General features: G+C 44.1%; 1 protein-coding gene across 1 annotated transcript in view; it reads left to right on the plus strand.

Moving 5' to 3' along the window:
- The window catches only part of DDR2 (discoidin domain receptor tyrosine kinase 2), a 40,517-nt gene that overhangs the window by 17,026 nt on the left and 1,389 nt on the right, over positions 1 to 22,102 (plus strand). The window contains exons 7-15 of the mRNA XM_033151214.1: positions 1,078 to 1,321; positions 4,174 to 4,236; positions 6,228 to 6,358; positions 6,809 to 7,019; positions 8,812 to 9,035; positions 13,890 to 14,020; positions 16,146 to 16,337; positions 18,798 to 19,032; positions 20,641 to 20,790. Of these exons, the coding sequence (XP_033007105.1) occupies positions 1,078 to 1,321; positions 4,174 to 4,236; positions 6,228 to 6,358; positions 6,809 to 7,019; positions 8,812 to 9,035; positions 13,890 to 14,020; positions 16,146 to 16,337; positions 18,798 to 19,032; positions 20,641 to 20,790 (1,581 nt within the window). The remainder of the gene's footprint in view (positions 1 to 1,077; positions 1,322 to 4,173; positions 4,237 to 6,227; positions 6,359 to 6,808; positions 7,020 to 8,811; positions 9,036 to 13,889; positions 14,021 to 16,145; positions 16,338 to 18,797; positions 19,033 to 20,640; positions 20,791 to 22,102) is intronic.

Consider the following 22,102-nt stretch of genomic DNA (forward strand, 5'->3'; position numbering starts at 1 on the left):
GTTACCCGTACAAGTTCTCAGCCTCCCCCCCCCCCAAGCACTTGTGAGCTCACGCAATTAAAGTACACTCACCCCCATAAAGTGCTTTCTTTCAGGGCAGAAATCTTGTGTGGTGGAGCGGCACACAAGATTTCTGCCCTGAAAAAAAGCACTTTTTCGGGGTGAGTGTACTGAAATCGCGTGAGCTCACAGTGGCCATTTGGGCTGCTGTCCTCTCGAGAAAAAAACGGGACGTCCTGTTTTTTCCCGGGACAATTGATGCGTATAAGAGTGGCACTGGCAAAGGATAAATAGGTGTTATATTTTGTGCCTTATGCAGAAAATTCATATGTTATCTTTCCTTTCCACTAACTGATATGGGACACAATCCACTGGTACCTTATTCTACTGAAATAGTTGAGAGCTTGGGTCGATTAAGAGCAATGGTTTCCAGCTGCATCCCATTCATTCCAGCGGGGCCTGTGCAGGAGAAATCAGGAGAGAAGAGCGTGGCTTTGCCTAGCACCTCAAGGGTGCAATCTGATGGATAGAATGGGTGGAACAAGTGGCAAAACAGTCTAGAAGAAAATAGTATGTGCGTGCACCACACACTGTGATTCTGGACCTCAGTCCTGAAATGCTGCTCCTTCCCCAGAGACCCTAAGAAGAAGGCTAAAATTCTGGAATTTTGTCATACACTAAGATCTGGCAACCAAAGGTGTCAGGACAAGAGCCCAGAACAAAATTCTGTAATAGCACAACCAATTAATTGCTGAAGGAGGCATCTTGTAGCTTGATTACTCAAAAGGAAGCTGCACTGAGTTCAGTGAAGCTTACTCCCAAATATATGTGCATAGGAGCAAAAGCTTAATGTGGCTGCTTTGCATGCGCTTACAGTGGGAGGGTATTATTGCTTACTTATTTCCTATTATTTATATAAGACTTGATTGCTTCCCCTGTTGATTTTCTATGTTTTGCTTTGTTGTTTGATGTAGCAGGGCTTTCAGAAAATGTGGCAACCTTAGCTGGTGCATTTCATAGTCTCAGGGTGGGACCACATCACCTCATGCTCACCCATCTCATGTCTCCATTACACAGGTTCACTGCAACAATATGTTTGCCAAGGGAGTGAAGATTTTCAAGGAGGTGCAGTGCCACTTCCGCTCTGATGCAAATGAGTGGGAGCCGAACGCCATCTCCTCAGTGCTGGTGTTAGATGACGTGAACCCCAGTGCCCGCTTTGTCACAGTGCCCCTTCTCCATCACATGGCCAGTGCCATCAAATGCCAATTCTACTTTGCTGACACCTGGATGATGTTCAGTGAGATCACCTTCCAGTCAGGTATTGCACAGGGATGGGTGATGGAACTGTGTGTGTTTATGTGCATCCTAGTAAGTGAGAGATATTTTGGGAGGGAGCCAGGAATCCTTTTCATCGCTAGAATATACAGCAGAAGGCCTGATGTGCTAGGAAAGTAGGTTTCATTTTCTCACATGTCTGGACACAGCATAGGCTGGTGAACTGTATTTGTCACAATGATATACAAGATATATGGATCTGTAAAACACAGAAGACCTGCTCTGTACATGCAGCAAAATTGGTTCAGTGAACAGGATTGTGCCCTAGCCACTCCTGCCTCATAGGCCATTCACCCTAATGTCTAATGTGTGCATAGGTGCATACATTTCATTGCACATAGATGTGACTAGAGAATGATTGATTAAGGCCCGGTCTGTTTTTCCTAGGGAAGGATGCAGTTGATGGACCAGAAAGTCAGTTAGCAGTTCCTTTTACTAACTTGTAAACAGTGGCCTTTCCTGGAGAAGTCAGACTTAGACATGCTTATTCCTGTTCTTGTTACTGCCAGGTTGGACTACTTTAATTCACTTTACATGGGATTGCCCTTGGAGTCCAGAAACTTCACATGGTCCAGTAGGCTGCTGCCAGATTGTTATCAGGAGCTGGGCAAACACAGCTGATTATGCCAGTGCTATGTGCGCGTCATGGGTTTGCCAGCTAGTTTCTAGACTCAGTTCAAACTGTTGGCCTTTCGCCCAGGTGTGAGAGCCTCCAGGTATCACTGCCTGCCCCTTGGGCATCTTCCTGGGCTACAGCCTTTATTGGCCTTGCTCCGTCCCACCTCCCCTTGTGTGTTTTTGCATGGCCAGAATGTATCCGTCCCTGAATTGTGACAATCTCTTCCTTGCCTTTGTGTGGTAAGTTGGGTTCATACAAAATTCGGAGGTTTCTACACCCACCCACCCCCCCCCTCTCCAGCCAAGCAAAATTCACATCTCTGCTCATGCTGTTGCCTTTGGCTGTGCCTGCCACTGGTATGCCGCTCCCGGTATGCAACTGAGGGAATATGGCTGCTGGGCTGAAAAGGGCCCCCTGTGGTTTAGACCTTTAAAAAGTGCTAAGCAGCCTAGGACCACAGGGTATCTCCCTCCCTCCCACAGGAACCTGGTCATAGAGCAAACTCCTAGAGGCTAGGGTCCCTTCAGACCCCCCATATTTCAGGGGACCGCCCCCCCCCCCCGAGTTGATGGGCTTTGCCATTCAAATGGTGTGCGTGTGCCGCATATTGTGATCAATTATGTGGGGCAGGGCTTACTTCCCCCCTCCCCTGAGCCTGGTGTAAGCTTTGCTTAGTCTCTGAGGCCTCTCTTCTTGTCCCTCTCACACTTTCCCTCCCATGTCTTTTTGCCCTGTTTTCAATTTGGTCCAGGGCTGGGTGTTCCCACGTGTGATTTTTGCCTCAGGTTTTATCCCTGAAACCACATGTTTTCCTGTTCTTTAGTCCTATAACCAATAGTCTGCTTTTTTGTGTTCTCCCCAACTTCAGCTCTGCCCCCCTATTGCAGTCAGATAATCAGGGAACCAGATGCTCAGAAAGCTGGATAATCAGACGGTCATTTGACATACAAAAGAAGCGGAGACCCTTCCAATAAATATCATTTTATCACAAGTTTTACATGAGCAGTAAGCAGGGGAAAGTAAAATAAATAAATAAAATAAAACATGCCAAGAAAACCCAGAGGTGCTTCTCAAAGCTGAAGAGACAACTGGAAAAAACTACCCTGCAGGGCAGGGGCGAACCCAGGATCAGAACTGGGGGGGGGGGGGAGAGCCATGGTCATTCAGGTTCAAAAACAAAAACAACTTCAAAAAACAGGAAAACTTTCCCCCCCAAACAGAAAGCCCCAAATGGCTGAAAAACTCACGTTTCCCAGGATCCTCAGTCCTCGCAAAGGAACTACTCACCATGCAAGGGAACTCAGTTTGCCAAGCTCCCTTGCAATGATGAATCCCGGCAACGATGAATCCGGCCCCTGACACTGACCAAGTCTCAGCCTGCATCCCCATTTGACCAAGCAGGGTGCAGGCTAGGATCCGGTCTCTGATAGGCACGCCAGCTCTTTGTTGGCATGAGGGAGGGGGAAACAGCCGGTGCAACACACACACACACACAGAGTGGCCAACTGCCTCGGCAAGAGCGGAAGAGCTCAATTGTTATTGAGATTTTAGGAGGGGGAGAAAGTCTTGAGCTTTTTTTTTTTTTTCCTTTTAGGATGCCGATAACCATTTAATTTTTTTTTGCTTCTGGGGGGGTCAGTTGCCGCTCCCCCCGCCCCCCGGGTACGCCCATGCTGCAGGGGTAGTTGGGGAAAGAAGGAGAGAGGGGGGAGCAGATTCTCCCCAACACATGAAGCACACGAAATCCGATTCAGGAGCTATGTTAGGACTAGTTCAGAAGCGGGACAAAATTTTATTCAGGTTTTCTGCAGACTGGCATTTGCTCCAGTTCAACGGTAACCAGTGGGTTTTCCTGGGGAAAGTGGTGGGATAAAGACCGTATTGGACCCATTATACTAGATCAGTAGGAATCACAGGTCAAACAAAAGTGTGGATGGGCCACTGACAGGAGTTTAGTTGGTTGGCCAAGGGAAACCACCTTTTCCATAACCAAACCTAATGTTTTACTCATTGTTTGTGTGAATAGAGGAGCAAAGAGGCCGTGTGCACATCCATAAGGGGCATTCACATCTTTCTTCATTAAGCCAAGATACGATAATTGAAACCAGCTCAGTGTCTTGAGGAGCACCTATAATCTGATTTTCCACATTTAAATATGTGTCTGCTGGTGGTGTTGTTTAAGTCTGGATTAACCCCCCTTTTTTTTCCTTTATTAGACGCAGCCATGTACAATAATTCTGGAGCCCTACCTGATTCTTCAGTGACTCCTACTACTTATGGTATGTGTGAAGCTAGTTTAGAATGTGCACACCTGGAATATTGTGGATGAGCTGGCTGTGGAACAATTCTAACTTGGCACCAGGGAGATGCAGAGGGCCAGGGTTTGCACTGTGGCGGAGGGGTGGGGGTGAGGCCCTTACTTTCATTTTGCTACTCCTGCTCCAAGATGTCATAGCTGAGGGACCCAAAGATGGGACCACTTGGGAGATCCTTCACCATTAGAATGATGGTGGTGATAATTTATTTGTACCCTGCCAATCTGACTAGGTGGCACCAGTCACTCTGGGCAGCTTCCAATATATATAAAAAACATTAAAAAATTAAACATTAAAAAGCTTCCCTATACAGGGCTGCCTTCAAGTGTTTTCTAATGTTTATATAGTTACTCATCTCCTTGACATCTGATGGGAGGGAGTTCTACAGGGTGGGCGCCACTACCGAGAAGGCCCTCTGCCTGGTTCTTAGAAGATCCTTAGTCCTAGATCTCAGTGTCTGAGCTGCATGATGGGGGGTGGAGATGCTTCTTCAGGTATACAGGGCCAAGGTCCTTTAGGGCTTTAAAGGTCAACACCAACACTTTGAATTGTGCTCAGAAACGTACTAGGAGCCAATGTAGGTCTTTCAGGACCAGTGTTATATGGTCCTAGTGGCTGCTCCCAGTCACCAGTCTAGCTGCCGCATTCTGGGTTAGTTGTAGTTTCCGAGTCACCTTCAAAGGTAGCCCCTCATAGAGCGCATTGCAGTAATCCAAGCGAGAGATAACTAGGGCATGTACCACTCTGGTGAGACAATGTGCAGGCAGGTAGGGTCTCAGCTGGTGTATCGGTTGGAGCTGGTAGATAGCTGCCCTGGTCACAGAATTAACCTGTGACTCCATGGACAGCTGTGAGTCCAAAATGACACCCAGGCTGCACACCTGGTCCTTTAGGAGCACAGTTACTCAGTTCAGGACCAGGGAATCCCCAACACCTGCCCATCCTCTGTCCCCCAGAAACAGTACTTCTTTCTTGTCGGGATTCAACCTTAATCAGTTAGTCACAATGCTTCCTCTAACTGCCTCCAGACACTCACACAGGACCTTCACTGTCTTCACCTGTTTAAAGGAGAGGCAGAGCTGGGAAACATCTGCATACTGGTTAACACCCAGCCCAAACCCCCTGATGATCTCTCCCAGCAGCTTCATATAGGTGTTGAAAAACTTGGGGGAGAGGACACAGCCCTGAGGTACTCCACAAATGAGCACCCAGGGGTCTGAACACTCATCTGCCAACACCACTTTCTGGGCATGGCCTAGGAGGAAGGAGCGGAACCACTGTATAGCAGTGCCTCCAGCTCCCAACCTCCTTCCCAGCCAAGAGGATACCATGAGTCAATGGTATCAAAAGCTGCTGTGAGATCCAGCAGAACCAGGAAACGGCTTTCACCTCTCTCCCTAGCCCGCCAGAGCTAGGGACCATGAGACCAAGGCAGTTTCAGGCTCATGAAGGGGCCTGAATTCCAACTGGAAGGAAGCCAAATGGCCCGCATCCTCCAGATATGCCTGGAATTGTTCAGCGACCACCTGCTCAATCACCTTGTCCAAGAATGGAAGATTTGATAGATCCAAGGCTACTGGCACCTTTCCCTGGAATACCTTATTTCAGGCCTTTTTCCTTCTACCAGAAGGGACAGTCATAGCTTTCCACCCTCTTGATTGCAGCTGGACCTCCCATCATAATGAAGACCAGTGGCACTCTTCAGCAGAGGGGACCCACTCCCTCAATATTGGAAGGGGCTAGAACTGCACTCTTAGTTATTCAGGCTGCTGTTCTCAGAAACAGTGTGAATAGAGGCAGTATTTGAAAAGACACCAAGAATAATTCTGGCGGTGTGGGGAGCTATGAAACCTAAGGCAAAAGATGGCAGCTTGCAATGCAATATGCCATACGAAAGTCTCTTTAATTTTCATAAATTCACCTAGAGCTCACATTTTATGGTTGTATTCTGACAGATCCAACCCTCAAAGTGGATGACAGTAATACTCGCATCTTGATTGGCTGCCTAGTGGCCATCATTTTCATCCTGGTGGCCATCATTGTAATCATACTCTGGAGACAGTTTTGGCAGAAGATGTTGGAAAAGGTAAGCCTGCGGACGGATACAGTGCATGTCTGCATTAGAAACTTAATTGCCAAAGTGAGGAAGTTACTTCCTTGGGATTAAGCATGGTACATGTCATTCTTTTCCAAGCAAGCAAGCATAGAAATGTGTAAGAAATGTGAGTTTAGTATCAAGATTTGAAGCAACCTATTCAAGATTCTTTCCTAACTGAATATCTGTCTGTTGAGGAAAGCTGCTTGTGCCCTTAAGCTGCTTCCTACTCACGAGGGGTAAAATCCAAGGACCCCACCTTTTCTCCCTCCCTCTTAACTTAATAGCATGTAGGTCTGGCCCAAGGAAAAGCTCTGTGTGTCTTAAAACCTTGCATGCTCTTGCACCAATGAACATGATTGAACAGGGATATCAATATCAGTTCATAAAGCCCGTCTCTCCCTGTTGTACAGTAATGCTGAAACCTTGACTTGCTTCCAGGCCTCTCGCCGGATGCTGGATGATGAAATGACCGTCAGCCTCTCTCTGCCCAGTGAGTCCAGCATGTTCAACCATAACCGCTCCACATCATCCAGTGAGCGAGAATCAAACTCCACTTACGACCGCATATTCCCACTGGCTCCAGACTACCAGGAGCCTTCTCGACTCATCCGCAAGTTACCTGAATTCACCCCAGGGGAGCATGAGGCAGGTCAGAGCAACCAGGCACTCTGTTCATCTTGTTCCCACATTTGCTCTGTTACCCGGGGCTATAAACCCCTGTGCCAGCTTCAACGTTTCTTTATTATTATTTTTCAAAGCTAAGGGGGTGAATGAGATTGTATTCTTTACTTAGATACTTTAATACTGCCTTTCAGTCCCAAAAAAGCCACCCTAAGGTACTTTTGTTATGCTTCTAAAAGCACACATTTATTTTAATACTTAAAATAGCAGCCATCTCACAGAATATATAGATAAAAGGGTTATTAAATTATAAACCAGCAGCCTTATTCAGTTAAAATGAATTGTATGAATTCTCTGAATTTTGCAGTGTAGGTCTTCTGCCACGTAATGCCTACAAAAACACATGTACAGTGGTAAATTGTGTCTAAAAACACATGTTTCCATTAAAAAATATATAAAACCACATTATATTAGGAAGCCCTACCCTGCAAAAATGTGTAAGTTATGCAGAATTGCATACAAAAGTTTTATTAGGAGAAATTCACACACGGGTGAATTTTCATGAGCACTTAAAAAAACAACTGATGTGCAAATGTGGAGAACTGAATTTAAGATTGGCAAAATGAGAAACTGAGAAAAACTGAGATCTGCCCATCCTTAATTTGGCATCCAAAGATAACTTAATGGCAGCAGGTGGTCTTCCTGTTGGCAAACTCCAAAGACACAATAGTGCCTGGTCTTGGGTCACCCCTGCCAACAACTTGCAGGGGCTTGCAACAGGGCCCCGTCCCCTCAATATTTCTCACCCTGACCGCCTGCCTTTCCGCCTTCCTCTCTCACTCCCTCGGCCGGCGCTTCTGGTGCAAGGTCGCGCTGGCCTGTGTAGCGTCTCCCAATGCTGTGGGGACCAGCACAGCCTAGAGGAAAGCTGCACTGGCCTGCACAGCGTCGAGATGTGCATGTGACATCACATGTGTGATGTCATTGCATGTGTGACATCACATGTGTGCGCCAGTGCCCTTCAGTTTTCGGGGCAACCTGGAGCCTGTGGTGCCTGCACAAATCTCCTTAATGTATGAATAACAGAAACAGAAGAACTTACATAAAATAAAGAATAACGTTCTTAGTATCCCTAAGTTGCAGAATTCAACATTTTTATATACAGTGTGTATAAATATTTTTATTTATGTAAAGAGTAAGCAACAGACTACAAAATGCAAGTATACAGTAAAAGGAGGAAAAAAGAAACAGAAGGAAAAGAACGTCCCCAACATAGGAGCTCTGGCATAATAAACATATCCAGAAAGACACTGCATAAATTATCTTTCTATAATAATAAAAAGTCTGATGTTGTCCAAAGTTCATTTTATTGATTCAGCACTTTCATCTGAAGATCTGAGGGTGGTTTACAGCACAAAAATACAAAAGGAAAACACAAAATACTTAACAGCCACAAAAACCAATAACCCTCCCCCCCGCACAAAGTCATTTAAAAGGCCATTAAATTGTTTAATCAGCCAAAGGTCTGGTTATAGAGGAATATTTTTTCCTGGCACCTAAAGATATGTAGTGAAGGCGCCAGGTGAGTCTCTCTGGAGAGAGCCATTCACAAATGGGGAACCACCACAGAAAAGGCCCCATTCTTGTGCTTCCACCTTCTGGACTTCTCATGGAGCGTGGCACATGAAGAGGGGCCTCAGGTGATGATAGCAGGGTTCGGGTCAGTTCATACGCACAGAGGTGGTCCTTGAGGATTGCAGCCAAAGACCCCCAAAGTATATTTGGCTGAGACCCTCTCCTCTTTTGTCTTCCCTTCCCAGGTTGCAGTGGGTCTGCCAAGCCAGCCCAGCCTGGTGCGGCTGAAGGAGTTCCCCATTATGCGGAGGCAGACATTGTGAACCTGCAGGGGGTGACAGGCAGCAACACCTACTCTGTCCCTGCAATCACCATGGACTTGCTGTCCGGCAAAGATGTGGCTGTGGCCGAGTTTCCTCGAAAGCTGCTGACTTTCAAGGAGAAGCTGGGAGAAGGCCAGTTTGGAGAGGTGAGTTCACGGCTTGCTCCTTACGGTATGTGTACCTTCCAGCAAGGATTGCTGGAGCAGGAGACTGATGATGAATGCATGGCATGGCACGGTCATGGAGATAAGAGAAAGACTCAGTTGGACTGAGCGCTAAGGCAAGAAGGCCATGAGCAGAAAAGAAAAAGGAGATGGATAAACTATGGTCTGGGATAGGAACGCCAACATGCTCTGTAAGGATCAGGGGTGCCAGCTCTAGGGGACAGAAGCTGCTTCAGCACCCTCAGTATTTTGAAACAGGGGGATGAGCCCCCCCCCAATATTGAGGGGGCTGCCCCCCGCTGCTCCTGGGTGAGCACCGGTGCGCTGGTCGAGGGCAGGAGGCCTCCCCCAATGGGTGAGTGTGTGCCCACCATGCAGGGGACACAGAGGGTGATTTTTGCCCCCCGCCGTAATTGCATGCCAGGTAAGGATCTTAATTTATTGGGACAGGTGATATCATCCTACTGGGCATTGAATCGGCAAATAATGGGTGTCTAATAATTACTGCAATTTTTGTTTTGTCCATGCAGTGGTGCTCTGATACTTTCTCTGTTGCTCATCAGTAAAAGAGAAGTCACTCCAGGCCCTCCTGCTTGGCCCATGTGCACATGTGTCTGGCGTTAGCACGCCCACTAACATCGTAACTACATAAACATGCGGTTTATGTACTTATGTATGTGTGTTTACCTTGTGCAACTATGAACATTCATTTTATTTATGATACCTTAGAATTCTTATCACACTTAGAATATATAGACAGAGAAGAGATTATTGCTTCAACCAAAGCCAATCCTGCTTTGAGAGGGCCTTCTCAGCCGGATGAACTGGTCTCTAGATTGCTTCATTGGGCAACATTAATACAGGGACAGATTTGTCCAGTTTTCTAAGCTATTGCTTTTTTACTGCTTAGACTTCATTGTACAGCTCAATGATTAAGGGAAGAAACGCTGAATTTACCGGAACAGCGTCCAGTAAATTTACGAGTTGATGTTACTTCTATCAAATACACAAGTGATTGTAAAGAAAAAGACTATGCTTATATTTGTCCACTTGTCTATACTCCTGGTTGTGGAGCGCTTGTCCTTGGTGATATATTTTTCTGTGACTTTGCATTGTGCTACTGTGTCAGTGTCTGTTGAAGTACCACTGTACTTTGGCAATGCTCTCCTTGTCCATCACTGCTGACCTTCTGGAATTGAATGGAGGGTGTTAATTTGGAGGAGAATTATGCCTCCTTGGTTGCAGCTAGTAGAAACTGATAACTGCTTCACTGCATATGCTGCTCTGTCAGGTGTCCACTATGACTAACTGCCCAATAAAATAAAATACAGTCATACCACGGGTTATGGTCGCTTCAGGTTGCGCTGAACCCGGAAGTAACGTAATGGGTTACTTCAGGTTTCGACGCTCGCACATGCACAGAAGCACTAAATTGCGCTTTGCGCATGCGCAGAAGTGCTAAATTGCATCAAGCGGATGCGCAGACACAGCGGCGCGGGTTGCAAACACTGTGGGTTGCAAACGCGCCTCCTGCACGGATCGCGTTCGCAACCTGAGCGTCCACTGTACAAAATCACAGGCTCATGTGACCCACCTTATTTTTGTGATTGTGAAGTTTATAAACTGCTTTTAATATTGTATTTTACTTATTGTAGCCTGCCAAGGAAGCTGTCATTAGGGTGGATGATGATAATATTAATATTAATAATATTAATAATATTTACAGCTTTTATTTTAACAGCCACAGCTTCCAGCAAACAATTCCCAGGATTCTCTGGGGGACGACATGCACTTTATATTTAAATAATAAAAAATAAATAAAATTTATTCATATTTATCTTATGGATCTGGACATAACTACCAATGCAAATTAAACTTCGCTTTTCACCACAGCAGTGACAATACATGGACACGGTGACAGTATGATCACCAATTATGGCTTTCAATTTTTACTGAAAGTTCAGGTTTTATTTATTTATTTATATATATTTTTAAAAAAATGTACCCTGCCTATCAAGGAAAAGTTTATTACCAGGGTGTATAATAATAAACCATTTTAAATTGCAATGCATAGGAATAATAATATAGAAGCAGTTAGGTAGATAAAAGAAGAGTGAGTACAGTGTCACTCTTATAAAGGCCTGAACAAATGAAGTTACTTAGGGTTTTTTCTATTGTTGTTCATATGGCAAGGTTTTGTTTATTATAGTGTGCAGGCTCATCTCACCATTCTTTCTGATAAACAATCGGTTTTGCATTTTTGTTGTGTCTCCAAAGCCTATTTGAGCAGAGGTGACCGTGGGACAGAAGCAATATGTGTGTTCCAAAATGCCGCTATCATATCACTTTCAGCTCTCTTAAAAGATAAGTGGTGTGACAGAACCACTGGTGCCCTTTGTGTTCAACCATTTATTTTGCTCCAGTGTTATCTCAGGTCAAACAATTTTGCAGATTTTTGAAATGCTATAAAATTATACAGTACCTCTATCTGTCATGCCAGCTGCAAAATCATAGAATTGTAGAGTTGGAAGGGATCATAGGGGCCATCTAGTCCAACCCCCTGCAATGCAGGAATCTTTTGCCCAACATGGGGCTTGAACCCATAACCCTGTGATTAAGAGTTTCATGGTCTACCAACTGAGCTATGTACTATGTTGGACAAGCTCTGTTGGTCATTAACTTTGATCTTGTGCAGATATTTTTGGGTAGGGGGTGAGGGGAGAGACACAACATATGTCTTTGCATTTCTGAAAATATCTGTGTACTGTATTTCTGCTGCATGTTTCTAGGAGTGCTGTTACATTGCTTGATTAACCAACTTAATTGATTGGTTATAAAAACTGGTCCAATAAAAAGTGGTTCCCTGTACCTATCTCCCCACTGGAAACATAGGGATATGTTAAAGTTGAACGTGTTTGTTATCAATTAGATAACATGGCATGTGAACCCTTAAAGGGAAACATCGATGACCCAGGAGCTGAGTGCTGGAGAGCCAGCTCAGGGCTCACCTGCACTTACCTTTTGCCGTGCGCTTTCTAGGCACAGGTCTGCAGTTTAAAGCACCGTATCTGAGCACTTCCCCCCCCCCGGCCTTGACACTTTTGTCAGGAAAATGCGCTCTTTAATGCTGAATCGGAACAAACAGCAATTTGGGTTTTCTGCAGATTGCTGTTTGCTCCGATTCAGCGGTAAGGAGAGGGTTTTCGCGGGGAAAGCTCCAGGGTGAGAAAAGAAAAGTGTGCTTAAACGTGGTGCTTTAAAGCACAGACCTATGACTAGAAATGCAGCACAAAAGGAAGTCTGGATGAGCCCTCAGAGGTGTGGCCTGGCTCTAGGAATTTGTTACTGCTCCGTCCGACTCCCCGGCCTTGAGAACAAAGTTTGTTTTACCATATGTTTATAGCAAGTTCCTGCGCAAACAACAGAGGACAAAAAGTCTTTAGGCTACCACTGTTTGAGGTAATTGCCACTGGCCTTCTTAGGGCTCATACACTTAGCTTTTGCCTCGTTCTTTCCAGACACAGCTCCATACTTAAAAGCTCTGTGTCTGAGCTTGGTTTTTTTTTGCCCTCCCCCCCCCCAAAAAAAACCTCACAGAAACCCGCTCTTTAAAACTCAGTCAGGGCAAATGCCAATTCAGGTTTTCTGCCGATTGCCTTTTGCTCTGGTTGAGCTTTGCAGTTCACGTTTCACAGGGGAAAATCCAGGACAAAAATAAATCTCCTAAGAGCAGAGGAAAACTAAGTGTGGATAAGCCCTTACATTTCATTTCCCCTGAACTCATTTTTCTGTTTCCCCCTCCATGCTTGCCAATTCTGAATTGCAATTCATTCATCTGATGAAGTTGATTGTGGTCCAAAAGCTCATGCTATAATATTGATTTGGTGCTTCTGTTCTGCTTTTCAACAACAAATGCTGAGCTCAAAGTGGCTCACGATAATCACAATAGCAATTAAAAACAACAAGCACTGCAACCATTGTACTATCAAATACAATAACATAAATAAAAATATAAATATTATAAAATAAAGAAACAACAACAGATTTATAAAAATGATTAGTAAAATTCAATAAAGTCGTAGTAATTCAAAATATCAGAAAACGTAAGAAATCATTCATCAAAATGATTTTTGCAGTTCAATAAATATGTTAGTTTTTTAGGTGCCACAAGGTTTGGAAAGCTACAACAAACCAACAAGGTTACAGTTCTGGAAAATGAACTTCTCTGCCTCCTCACACTAATTGGATGCTATCCAAACCCTGATGTGTATTACATGCCAATACTAGAGAACTGTAAAGCAAAATATCAGTATTCATCTGTTAAATCCCTGATCCCCAGCAAATTTAGGCAAAACTAGTCATAGATCCATTTATGGTCATCCAGACACCCAAATTCACAACACCAGATTGTTTTATTTCACACAAAATAGGAAAAGCTCATCTGATGGGTCACTCAGCCTTGGGGATGATATCAGTCTGGTTCTTCTGAGTGGTCATGTTGCCTCTCTCTAATATCCTTGGCAGCAATTTTGTTGTGTCTGGGAAGCTTTCCATTATGGATAAGGGGGCTTCAGTGGGGTGATAACACAACCAGAAGATAACAAACATCTGTCTGTACAGGAAATTCACAAGCAAACCTGACTCTCAAATTGGCTGCACAGCACTTTGAACTCATTTCTACTCCAGACGCAGAGGAGGAAGTGGGGGTGGGAGAAGAGTTGAGTGGGGAGGAGAAGGCCATTCTCATGATCTTGCTTTTTTTTTTTTTAAAGTCCAGCCCTTCTCTCTGTGAGAGCTATTTGTCAAACCAGTTCTGCTTTGCTACCTTCCTTCTAGGTCCACCTGTGTGAAGTGGAAGGAGGGATGGAGCAGTTTGTGGAGAAGGATTTTGTTCCGGATGGCAACACTAGCCAACCTGTCCTCCTGGCTGTGAAGATGCTGAGAGCTGATGCCAACAAGAATGCCAGGTGCTTGGGAGGCGGAAGACAGCTGTAGCATTCCTAAGATCAGTTACAGCAGCTCCTTTACCCACAATGAGAACAAAATTAAACAGAATAGCCTAAACAGAGCCCTGCTGGACTAGGACAAAGGCCCATCTGGTCCAGCATTCTGTCCTCATGGTGCCCCACCAGATGCCTATGGGAAGCCTGGGTGCAAGCAGGTTTTCTGCCCTGTTTGAGAAAGGAATCTTGAGTAAAACGCAGCAAAAGGCTCTTAACCATTTATAATTACAGTTCAAAAGCATTAGGTGAAATACAAAACAAAATAAAAAAATAAAAAATTCCTTCCAGTAGCACCTTAGAGACCAACTTAAGTTTGTTCTTGCATGCACACAGAAGCTCATACCAAGAACAAACTTAGTTGGTCTCTAAGGTGCTACTGGAAGGATTTTTTTATTTTTTATTTTGTTTTGACTATGGCAGACCAACACGGCTACCTACATGTAACGTGAAATACGGCCTCGGTCCTGTATACCTGAAGGAGCGTCTCCACCCCCATCATTCAGCCCGGACACTGAGATCCAGCGCCGAGGGCCTTCTGGCGGTTCCCTCACTGCGAGAAGCAAAACTACAGGGAACCAGGCAGAGGGCCTTCTCGGTGGTGGCGCCCGCCCTGTGGAACGCCCTCCCGTCAGAAGTCAAGGGAATAAAGAACTACCTGACATTCAGAAAATACCTAAAGGCAGCCCTGTTTAGGGAAGTTTTTAATTTGTGACTGTATTGTATTTTGGTATTTGTTGGAGGCCGCCCAGAGTGGCTGGGGAGACCCGGCCAGATGGGCGGGGTATAAATAAATTATTATTATTATTATTATTATTATTATTATTATTATTATTATTATTATACAAAGTATATTCAAAACACTTCAGTTACATACATTATATTGCCATAATCCTTAAAATAATGCTGTGAGGTAGGCTGGCATTAGTATCTGCGTATTACAGAGAGTGCAGGAAGCGAGGCCCGAGGGTGTGACTTGCCCAAGGCCAACGAGAAGGTTCATGCTAGACTAGAGACATGATTTGAACCAGGGCCTTTCTGATTTTCAGCTCAAGGCTTTCAGGCACTGGGCTGCATCCGTTCCCCATGCTGGATTTCATTTCACTTTTAATATGTATACTGCCTTTCTATATTACTATACACAAGGCAGTTTACTGTAGGGAGAGCACTCCGGTCTATCTGCAGCGTCCTCCGGTGAGCATAGCTCTGGAAAAGGCACCCCCTTCTTCTCCAGGGCACTCCAGCGACATAAACCAACTTCATTTATGCACACTAGCCTTCTCTCTTGACACAGTAAAAGGAAAGAGGCACCATAGTATTAAACCACTATTTATTTACAGAATATTTACAGACAACAGCATTATGGCATCTGTTCTCTCCAGCTCCAGGAACAAATAGGACAGCGTAAAATTGAAAGTACAATTTCACAGACTCACACTGGAATAGAGATAAGACGGTCTTCATTTCTCAGGCTCCACTCAGACAGGCGTGTGAAATATGCCAATCATAAAATCAGCATCCGGGGAGCATGAAATCTTAACATTTACAAGCTGAAAAACAGCAAAATATACAACAAAGATGACCGGTGTTTTAATGTATTTTTAATCTCTTGTTGGAAGCCGCCCAGAGTGGCTGGGGAAGCCCAGCCAGATGGGCGGGGTACAAGTATAAATTATTATTATTATTATTATTATTATTATTATTATTATTATTATTATCATCATCATCATTATTATAACACACCTTATAACAATCTGATAGAATACAAATAATTCATAATAAAAATAGAACTTTAAAACAAACAACTTTTACCAAATAAAGCTGTATTCAATAATCTATTAGAATATAACAGTACAAAATAAAATTTATTCTCAAACTATCAGCAAATAGTTTCTGAAACTCACTCTTAACAATTATAATCAGAAACTCACTCTTAACAATTATAATAAATAATTACTAAACTATGATCAATCAAAATAACAGCAAGTGACAACGCATGAAATGCCACGATACATACAGAACCATGGAAACTGAAAAACTGAGAAGCAATGACACACCATTTACAAAATTATAATAATTTTGTTTCTGAAAGGAATGACTTCCTGAAGGAGATAAAGATTATGTCCAGGTTGAAGGACCCCAACATCATCAGGCTGCTGGCCGTGTGCATCACCGACGACCCCCTCTGCATGATCACCGAGTACATGGAGAATGGTGATCTCAACCAATTCCTGTTTCGCCAGGAGCCCCAGAGCTTGTCCGAGTGCTCCACCCCTTCTGTCAGGTAGCTAATAAAGGCTCCGTGGGTGCTGGATTGTGCACTGTCTCCTCTGTGTGGAGGCCTCATTGATGTGGCAGCTGTTGCACATTCTGGCTCCACAAACTGCTGAGCTTGTGTGTGTGTGCCTGTTGTACCTGTGCTGCACAAAAGGGCTCAAGGTGCAGTCCCTGGGATTTTCCCCTGAGCCTTTACTAGAGCAAAGGGGGTTCTCATTATCCCTCTTCTGCCCCCCCCCCATTTCACCCCACCACATCCTGCAGCCTTGTCTTTTCACAGAACTATGATTGCTCTCCAGATGCTTCCTGTATAAATAATATAACAAGCTCGGGTTTTTTGCTCTGGGGAGACAACAAAATCAAGGGCAGAGTGGAAGGGGTTGGTAAAAGTACTTTTTCACATTTCTGTCCAGGCTTTCGTCCATGATGGAACTCAGAGCAGCATATCTGAGTCTTCTAGACCTGCTTCGCTTCGGGAATGTTGCTGCACCCTGTATGTTCAGAGTCTGGCATCCTGGGATGTATCCATAGGATTTGCTAGTTGGGGGTGTAGACTGAGGTTGTTAAGGCAATGGCTTGAAGAAGGGGGGGGGCATCAAGCATGTTATGGGAGGATATACTGTCTGCATTAGGCAGAGTTGTTTTGGAGAGCCGGAGACCTTCAGGCAGATGAGGATGATAAAGTGGGAAGCTGGGATCTATCGGGAAAAGAGCAGGAAAGGTGTAGCAGAGACATGGAAAAACTAAGGGTAGGAAGAGAGATACTGTTTGGGGGATTTTGAATTATAGGGATCAGTGTAAAAGAAAAGCTTCATCTAGTTTTTCTTGTTGCAAGGCAAATTCAGCCATGTATTAAGTAGCCTTCACAACTGCATGTTAGGGCTCGCCAGCACTTCCATTTGTCCTGCCCCTTTCTCCTGAGGAAACCCTCTATTTGTGGCTGAATCAGAACAAGCATTAATCGATTTCGCTACAGATTGACGTTTGTTCCAATTCAGCGGTAAATAGAGGCTTTTCATGGGGGAAACACTGTAACAAGCAGAAAACCTCTCTGTCCCTTGCTTGACGGGCCCTATATCTCCCTCTAGATTTACCCACCTAATTAGGGCTTTGCTTTCGCTGCTCCAGCTGCTGGTCAAACTACATGTGACTACATGTGTTTTTAAATAGCATGTTTAAGACTGACCACATCTTTTTCTCTTATAAAAAGCAGCTGTGGGAGCCCTCAGTCGAGAGAGGCTGTAACATAGAGCAGCTGGATTAATAGTTTGCCCCATGCATTCCCCACCCCCACTTCCCCCACTGGCAAGAAGCTTTTATTTGCCCCATTTAAATGAACTCAAAATCAAAACCACCAGAATGCCTATATTACGCAAATCCAATTGAAAAAAACATGTAAACATAATAGGCTGTATGATAACAATTGCAAAGTTATTTACTAGAAACTACTTCCTAAATGACCACTCCCCACATCAAATGGGGAGCGACTTTTGCGTGATGGCGCACAACCCCCTGGATCCCAGTGCGGCTCCTGGTAGTTCGGGCTGGCTTCACCCTCCCCAGGCTGGATAACTGGGGTCCCTACCTACCTCAGTCAACCGCCCAATCCCGCCTGGGGAGGCGTTGCCAGGGGATTGGCCAGGTAAGGGGAAGGACCGCCCTGCCCACACAACAGAGTGTGTAGCTTACCTGTGAAGTGGCAGTCAGCTCCAGACAACACAAGGATTCCTGGATATTCCCCTGTTTCACCCGAAGGGGCTTCATCAGCTGTGCATAGTTCTAAATCATATAAACATAGACACTTTGTAATATAATAGCTACACAAATTAAAAAATCCTTGTCTTGTCTGCCTGTGCCAGCATCTACCAGTGCCAGTTTCTTTTGTCTACCAACTTTATCATCTTCATGTCACTCTTCTAAGGAATACGTCAGACAGAAAAATACAAGAGAAGATGAAGAAATTCGAAATGAATGCATTACGGCACTGACAAAATAGGATTTGTATTTTGTACATGATGGGCTTGGTTGTCAGCTGAATAAGTGACATTTTAATATATTATGTCACGATGTTGATTTTGACACCATGAGAAGCTGTATTTAGTTTTTGAGAAGTAGTTTCTAGTAAATAACTTTGCAATTGTTATCATACAGCTTTTCCATTTAAATGAGCAACATATTTTGGGTAGCAGCAGTTTGACAGGAAAGTAGCAAGGGTGAAAAGGTTAAAATATGGCACCATAGTCCCATCTGGATCACCTCCCCCAGCTGCTTTTTTGAAAGATTGATATGCGACCCTTCTCAAGCCTGCAATTTAAAAACTCCCTCAACGCAGTCTGACCCTCTGTCTTTTGGAAAACAACTCTGGGTTGCTGTTCCCATGCCTAGCCAGGAAGGGAGCATGCTCTGCAGTTTGGACACTAGGCTGGCCACAAGCCATTCCTTCTCTGGTCCTTCTTATTTCCTTCAGCTATGCCAACCTGAAATTAATTGCCACGCAGATTGCTTCTGGCATGAAGTATCTGTCCTCCCTGAATTTTGTCCACCGCGATCTGGCTACACGCAACTGCCTGGTAGGGAAGAATTACACAATCAAGATTGCTGACTTTGGCATGAGCCGGAACCTCTACAGTGGAGACTACTACAGGATCCAGGGCCGGGCCGTGCTCCCCATTCGCTGGATGTCCTGGGAGAGCATCCTTTTGGTAAGCCTCACCTTGCACTTCCTCTTAGAGCTGGTGACTACATGGATCCCGGATTCATCCTTTCTGTACTGAAAAGCCAAAGACTTGTATATCTGGGAAGGAAAGGAGGAGAATGGGTCGTGGGCTAGGTGAATATTGAAGGTACACATTCTTAAGGTTTTTAAAAATAATACTTTTAATCAAGTTTGTGGAATCCAGTTTAATACCTTGGTTGGCTTTGTTATCATCATGCAGGAATACAAATTAGAATCGCCACTCTATTTTTAAAACATTCCTTTGCCCCTATCATGCTTTTATTTCTCTGAACAAACACAGGCAAATGACCTTTTAAAAAAAACTAACTTTATTTGAATGTTACAAAACGAGCAAAAGAAAGAAAATCCCACAGTTCAAAACCAACACTATATGTTATGTATTGAAGTTCTCACCCTAGGCCACTAGGGGTGTTGTGTATATAGTTTCACTGCCCACCGTGACTGCAGTTCTCACTCAGGTCCACATGCAAATGAAGGATTGAGAGTGCCGTTCACGGATTGGGTAGCTAGAGAAGGTTGTTACTGTTGCATGTTACTGAGTACTATAAGCAGGCTGGCTCAGCCCTTCAGTTCAGTTCTGTTCCAGCCTGAGAATAAAGAGAGCTGCTTGGAGAATCACTGTGTCGTCTGCTATGTCCACCCACTACTTAATACTATACATTCAAACAAACCTAAAAAATCCCAAATCCTTCCCCCTCGCCCCTCGAATTTCCCTCTATCCATGTCAATCTCTTTTTCTTTTTTTAACCTACTGTACTATTTATTATTGTTGCATTATTCACTATATTTATTTGTCCTGTCATTCCACTATATTACTATATTTTCTGTCTCCTTGCGACTTTTTTGTTATACCATATTAATTTTTACACTATAGCACCTATTTCCACCATGTATTCCTTAACACAATCCCACTCTTTCTAATTACTTGATTAGAACATCCTCTGATTGATGCTGTTAATTGTGCCATCTCTGCAAATTCAAACATCTTTATTCTCCATTCTGCTAATTCTGGTGTTTTGCCAGCTTCCCAGTTTCGCGCCAGTACAATTCTGGCTGCCGCAGTTGCATAGAGAATTACATTCCTTTTATTCTTAATAATAAACTTAATAAATAATAAACTTAATAAAAAGGCTTCTGGTTTCTTCAAGATTGAACTCCTAAATACAAGTTCCTCATGTATCATTGTCCAAAATTGTTTCACCATTTTGCACCCCTGCCACACGTGATACATCGTCCCCACCTCTGTTCGGCAAATGACCTTTCAAGGGTTCCTTCTGATAGCAAACTCCCTGATGGTGACCACAGGAAAGGAGAGCTAAATTTGGCAAAGGCCTGAAAATAACAGCTTCTTTAAACATGCCCTGCAATTCCAGCTGTGCTTCTCCACCAACGAGGGACTGAGAATGAGACTGCCAAACTAGCCTGAAAGAGTGTCTTCTGCTGTCGCCACATATTTTTCTCCTGGAAGTCCCTTGGGGCTCTTGGGAGATGTACATCCCTGGATGTTTGTAAGTGCATGTTTCTAAATGGTGTGCTTTCTGCCTCTCTCCCACCCACCCATTTTCCCCTCCAGGGCAAGTTCACCACAGCAAGTGACGTGTGGGCATTTGGCGTGACACTCTGGGAGACTTTCACCTTTTGCCGTGAGCAGCCATATTCTCAGCTCTCAGATGAACAAGTCATTGAGAACACAGGAGAGTTCTTTAGGGATCAGGGGCGGCAGGTATGGAAAAAATAGGAAAAAATGAAATGTACCAGGTCATCTGCTCCATTATGGGACAGTTGCACTTTTAAGAGTGTTGCATGCCACCCCAATCTCTGAGTGGTGCAAGATCCCAGGGGTTCCAGGCACTTAGCCAGGGTTCTGTTTCCTTGAAATTAGGGACAGTGAATGCTATGACATCTTTGTGATATGTAGTTTATTTACATACATATATACCTGTACAACCTGAGCCTAAGATGAAGACGTTTACAGCATCAACACCCCAGAAGGTCACATCCTTGGATTCCAACAGAAATCTGACTCACTGGCTTCTAGCCCAGCTCACACACACACCCTTGCTGGATCCAGGACCCCAATAATTACAAGGGACTCAGGCACCGTGCAGGCTGAACCCCCAAATAAACTTTAGCTTGTTTATAAAGCTGCTTTTCCACAGTGAATTTTATCCAAAGCAGCTCACCACAAACACCAGCTTATCAAAATACCAAACATCCCCCACAAAAAAATGTATCAATAAATTTGAGTGTCAAAAATATTTACAAGCACAATATTACAAAGAAATAATATAATCTTAATACATAAAATGAAAGGTAATTCCCATGGCTTCCTTTCCTACCAGAATTGTGAGCTGTTTTAAAATAATTATAGATTGTTAAATCTTGCACTTGCACTCATCCAGCTGGCATCCCATAAATACAGTGTTGTTGTTGTTGTTGATGTTGTTTTGCTTTTTTTCCTTGACAGGGACTCAAGGCAGCTATGTTGCTGTGTTGAGGGGGGCGGGAATGGGAGAGTTTGAAACAGGATAATAAATAAGCCATGATTAGATTCTGGAAACCTAAAAAATGGAGTCAGAAAAATGGGTGGGATGAGAAGAAAATCAATGTGACACTTCTGCTAGAATGAAGAACGTGGCTTTCATTCCTCATGTGTAAATGAGGGGGGGAAAGATGCTCTTCCTTATGTAGTTGTGATGAGGATGAATGAACACAATGAAAATGAAACATACTTTTTGAGCCCAAGTACAGTAGAAATCAGGAAAGCTGTGATCTTCCAAATGATGTTTGACTTCAACTCCCATTTTCTCTGGCACAGCTGAAGCACATTTCTCCCCTCAAAGAATTCTGGGCACTGCAGTTTAACCCACACAGTTACAATTCTCAGCAACTCTTTGCACACCGCAGTGCCCAAAATTATTTGTGTGTGTGGGGGTGTCTTTTTCAAATGTGCTTTAACATACTGCACAACTGTTCTGTTTATACCCCAGAATTACAGAAGCCATCCCAGCTTCTGATTCCATCCCAATATGTCC

Source organism: Lacerta agilis, chromosome 6 (assembly GCF_009819535.1).
Source record: "Lacerta agilis isolate rLacAgi1 chromosome 6, rLacAgi1.pri, whole genome shotgun sequence".
Classification (NCBI taxonomy): Eukaryota; Metazoa; Chordata; class Lepidosauria; order Squamata; family Lacertidae; genus Lacerta; species Lacerta agilis.